Consider the following 5,284-nt stretch of genomic DNA (forward strand, 5'->3'; position numbering starts at 1 on the left):
TCGCGCCTCAGGCCGGGCCCTGGCCAGGGGCTCCCCTCGCAGTGGTGCCGGGCGAAGGCCGAGCTTGCCGCTTCTCCGACCCAAGCCGTTCGCCGCCTGGCTGGGGAAGCCGGGCCACCTCAGGCTGCTGTTTCTGGAAGTGACAGCGGAAGCAGCTGTCCGTGTCTAGTTTTTCGGACTCGAAACTCTGCTCAGGTTCTGGTTACTGAGAAGGAAATGACACCGTGTGAGGCGTTAACGTACTGCAGGCTTCACCCTCGCTGCCCTGTAATGCCTGTGCTGTTCTATTATGATTCGGCAGCAGATTCTTCTGTGGTGTTAGGCTTCCTATGTGCTGGCGCATTTTTATTTCATAACATCAGACCGGTTTGCTGGACTCTGAGGGTGTGTCTGATAAGGAGAATAACGCTTATCTGTGTTGTTCAACTGAAGTAGAGATTTACCCTTATAGATAAACTCGTGATGTTTTTAAACAAACTTTGGAATGATTTTTGTCACTTTCTTAGAATACTGATAGTCCAAATAATCTTAATTTTCCAGTAATTGAGTATTCACTCTGTGTGTTTCACCTGTATTAGTGTAATTTGCAGGTTAGCATCATGTGGAGGCTGATACTTTTAAGGAGATGTTTTTGTTCATGTTTTCTTGTTTGTGTCTTAACTAAAACCGGCAGTTGCCAAATGCATAGAAGCTCAAGTGTGGTTAGCTGTTGTGATGTACTGCTTAACAAGGTCTTTGCAAGGAACTTAACAAGGGACTAAAACACAAAGTAATTTGCAGACACGTTATGAAGGTAGTTCTTTTTATTACATCTGAGCGTTATCTATCAGGAGTCCCCTGACTTTTGGAGGATTACTGTAGTGCTAGTAAAATAGAACCAAAATATAGTTTTTTCTAGTGTATGCAAAGCTATTGGCAATATCTCTTTTTTTAATGGGAATCCAGTGTTCTCATTGAGCCATGCTGTATGTAAACAGTGTGAGGCCCTGGCTGGGATGTTTCAGAATAACTTAGGATATAGTGAAACAGACTAGTGCTTTTAATTTTATTAACATTCAGTGCTGTATCTTGTGGAAACTGTTGAATGCTACGTGTATTTCTGTATGCATCTTAATAGAATTTGTGTTTTCTTGTGTTCAATTTTGTTAGCCATATGGACTTTTAAATTTTCCTTTAGAGAAACTGATGGGGGAAGAGAAGAGAGCACTGAAGGTTTAGGATAATACTTCTGCAGAGGGTGACCTGGTGCTGTTATATACCACGAAATAACTGGACTGTGGCCTGACAGGTGCCTCAATCCACAAGAGCTGTTTTGGGACCCTCTTTTTGCTCAGTGTTAAGCACTGTGATGCTGCATGTTCAGAAATTCTTGCAATGCAAGTGAATTTCCAGATGTTGATGTTTCATAGAAACTTCTTTTTCATGGTGGTATTGAGGGCTTTTCACACATATTTACTGGAGGTCAGTCTTTGTTTGGAAGGACCCATTGTAGACACACACTGGGCCTCACGAGCACTAAACTTATAGCAAGTGCCCAGGTTGTGTAGAGGGGCAGTGACTAGCCAGCCTGCTGGGAACAGTACACTGTACTAGTTGTCCTGAAAACAGTGGACTTTGCCAGCTGCCTGGAGTTCATGTAGTAAGTCTTGTGTTTCTGTGAGAGCCGCACAACTGGATTGTGCATGGGCCACGAGGGATTGTGAAAAAGAGGATAGCGGAAAGTGGGCTGCTGGGTTATATAACCATGCTCCGAAGCCTGCTCTGTCAGCGTGCCCAAATCCTGCCTGGCATCCACCCGGCGGGGGGATGCAGACTGAGTTGGGTGTCCTAGTGGGCTGCATGCAGGTGCAGAGTTGCTGCTGTAAAATATGCTGGTTTGCTGCTTCCTGAAATGTGGGATTTGTATCTCATTTCTTCTTGCAGTGGACCTTCTAATGGCATATGGCAATAGCGTTTGCTTCCTTTGTGCTCCTATGTTCTATAGCAAAGTGGTTGCTGATGGGGGCAGTTTTACTTCAAGAAATATGTATGCATGTTCAGTCAGCTGAAAATCGAAAAGAATGGCCACCTGTAAAAATAGCCTTGAATAAAGTTGTGTGCCTGACTCCAAAGTAGCTCACAAGAACATAACACCAGAAGACAGTAATATAGCTTGGTTAATACTTTGATTTGCCTTTCTTGGAACTTATTTCAAGTTCCAGAGATAAAAGCTGAGTTTTAAGCTTTACAAAAAAATCAACAACAAAACCCCCAAATTTTACTGAGCCTCTGAAAATAGAGAATAAGTTTATATTAACTGTAAAGGAAACTTTTAATTATTCTGACTATTGAAAGCACTTTTCAAAAGTAGACTTTGAAGCTTTGTACAGGAAGAAACCTTAGAATGGCCTAATAATTCTGGTGCGTATTTTAAGAATGGTACTAACACCAGAAAGTCTTTACATAGTAAAGAGCTTGAACAGATGTCTGTTGTATGTGAGTTATGGGACTTGTCCTGTGTAGGACAGAATGCACGACTGCATTATGCTCATGGTTACGTCTTGTGAGTCAGCTAGCAGCAGTAGTTTCTTACATTTATAGACTAAATGTCGTCTTTTTGTTTGTAGATATGGCTCGTGGACAGCAGAAGATTCAGTCGCAGCAGAAAAATGCCAAAAAACAAGCTGAGCAAAAAAAGAAACAAGGACATGATCAGAAGGCTGCAGCCAAGGCTGCGTTGATATATACCTGCACTGTCTGTAGGGTAAGAGGAACTGAAAACAAAATACGCTGTAGGCAGGTCTGTCTTCCAGCCTAGAGCAGAATTTTTAGAAGATTGTATAGTAGAAACTGAGATACTTCTGAAGTGGCTGTCTAGCTTGTTACTGTAAGCATTTGCATCTGCTGTGTGACTTGCTTACAGAGCACTCAGCTGTGCTGATAACTGAGATATGAGAAAATCTGAGAGGACGTGTACAGGTCTGTTTTGGATAGTTATCTTGCCTTTTGAATTGCAGGAGTCTGCATGTGCTGTTAGTATGACATGTAAAAACTGTGAGACCACTTCCTCTTTAATCTCCAAATGGAAACATCTTTTCTTTGTGATGGGATTAGCCCGTTTTAGAATCACTGTTATCGGTGTTAATGTGGAGAGGAAAGTTGGTAGTGCTGAAAGCTTTAATGTAGGTTTGATACACAGTAACTGGTATAATAATGACTTGACAAGAGAGCTGAAATGTGAGTGCTAATCAGATTATACTTTCAGGAAAACTAGTCAGAAGGAATGTGCTCAGTTTGAAGCTAAAGGGTAAACTTGCCTTTTTCACCTAAATGGTCAGTCCCAGAATAGATTTATCACTTTGAATGTCTTAAATTTAAGATTGCAAATGAAGGGCTGCTCGTTTAAGTACTTGTAACCAGCTCCTCTTGTGAAATCCAGCTGTAGCAGCAATCACTCTGGACAGTGGATGCCTGTGTAGTAGCAATGGTCTGAGATAGCTTGCACCAAGCAGAGAATTGGCTTATCCACATAACTCTTTGGCCTACTGATAAACAGAAGAAATAGCTTTAATACAGATTTGGTTCTGAAAGGAATAAACGTTTATCATTTAGGTATGGAAAAAGAAAATGATAAGGAAGTAGGTTTTCCACCAAACCAGCATATGAAGATGTGCAAGAATAATGCCGTTGATAAACATGCCAGAGCAGTGTGATACTAGTGCTTAAAAGCACCTCCCTGAAAACCTGAGGTTAAATATTCTCTCTTAATCTGCTGCTAAAGCAGTGGTGCTTCTGTTACTAGACCAGTGTCACTGAGGAAACAATTTACTTCAGGAAAAAAACCAAACATGGGGGGAACAGGTTTTGTAGTACTATTTAACTTACGTACTGTGCATAAAGTTAAATGTCTCTCTCTAATCAGACACAAATGCCGGATCCCAAGACCTTCAAACAGCACTTTGAAAGCAAGCATCCTAAGACTCCACTTCCACCAGAATTGGCTGATGTTCAGGCGTAAAGTTGTCTACAGGTCATTACCTTAATCTTTAAATGATTGTCTGAGAAAGGTGTATTATGAATTGTTTGGGTTGTTTTACCACCAACAGCTGGGACTTAAAACTTGCTTGTTTCCTTTAGTATGGAAATTAACTATAGGTTAAAGTTACATCCCTGAGCTGTTACACAGGAGAAGCAACCTAATATTTACAAAGGTGAAATGATTGTGTCACTCACTGTGCATGGAGGCTGTTTTAAAAGGGATGAATGTTATTGCAAATGGTCATCCGTAGAGTGGTAGCAATACTTCGTTGTTTAGTTCTTGCTTTGAAATGTTAGTTTTGCTTTGAACAAAACGTATAATAAATACAATCTGTCTGGTCCTACAAAACATGTAATGGAAGTAGCTGTTTATTATATTTCCAACAATCGAGCCTTTTTGTTCTGGAGGCTATGCAAGTAAATGCAGGTTTTTCTCTGCATTAAAATGTTAACACAGAGGTTAAGTTTTACTATAGAAGCGATTTCCCAATAGCCAGCTGTTAGGCTGTAACTGAAAGCAGTTATAATAAAAGGCTGAAATTAGATAAAAAAATCAGTATTACAGTATTTCGTTCACAGCATTGTGTAACTGTTCAGCTTAACTGAGTTATTCTTGTTTTTTATAGGTGAAATCATGGCACCTATTGACTCTTCTACTGTCAGACCTTACATAACAAACCTGCGGCTGCTTTTCTAAAACTGTTGATCAGCAAAAATGAAGGGGCTACAGAAACATTCATATTTTTATGCTGTTCCCTCTTGGGCTTCATGCAAAGACAATTCTGTGTAAATGTACAGTTGTGCCCTACTTGGAAATCCTGAAAAATCAGTCCATACTTGTTATAAAAAATTTTTTACAATTGTAATTATATTGATGTTCATATTGTGTAAAATAACTCATTTAATAAAGTAGTACTTTGATTTTACAGTATCACAGATTAAATCCTTGTAGAAGTTCTGTTTCAACTTTCTGCATATCTGCCTTATAATAAAAAAGACAAAGTGGAATTTTCCCCATCCTGCCAAAACACAAGTGGTGTCGTTCCACTGAAAGTAATGTACATTACAGTAAGTTAATCTTAAGTGAAAAGGGAAGCTGCTCAGATTTACTGTTCGGTGCACTGCCTGCTTGTGCCCAGTTACTAGTGGTCAAGTATTGGCTCAAGGTGCAGCAGACTCCCTAGAAGCTGCATGAGATTCGTGAGACTTCCTTCCACGTTTTTGCGCTGTTTATTGGAGTCTAATACTGCAGGCCTTTTTGAATGGG

General features: G+C 40.3%; 1 protein-coding gene across 1 annotated transcript; it reads left to right on the forward strand.

Moving 5' to 3' along the window:
• Window positions 1-2,553: 2,553 nt before the first annotated feature.
• Window positions 2,554-4,960, forward strand: ZNF706 (zinc finger protein 706). The gene is made up of 3 exons (XM_010142388.1): window positions 2,554-2,743; window positions 3,902-4,009; window positions 4,644-4,960. Exons 1-2 carry the CDS (start codon window positions 2,609-2,611, stop codon window positions 3,995-3,997), a joined length of 231 nt encoding a protein of 76 aa, XP_010140690.1. The 5' UTR covers window positions 2,554-2,608; the 3' UTR covers window positions 3,998-4,009; window positions 4,644-4,960.
• Window positions 4,961-5,284: the final 324 nt, after the last annotated feature.

This window comes from Buceros rhinoceros, unplaced genomic scaffold (genome assembly GCF_000710305.1).
Source record: "Buceros rhinoceros silvestris isolate BGI_N320 unplaced genomic scaffold, ASM71030v1 scaffold14988, whole genome shotgun sequence".
NCBI classification, from domain to species: Eukaryota; Metazoa; Chordata; class Aves; order Bucerotiformes; family Bucerotidae; genus Buceros; species Buceros rhinoceros.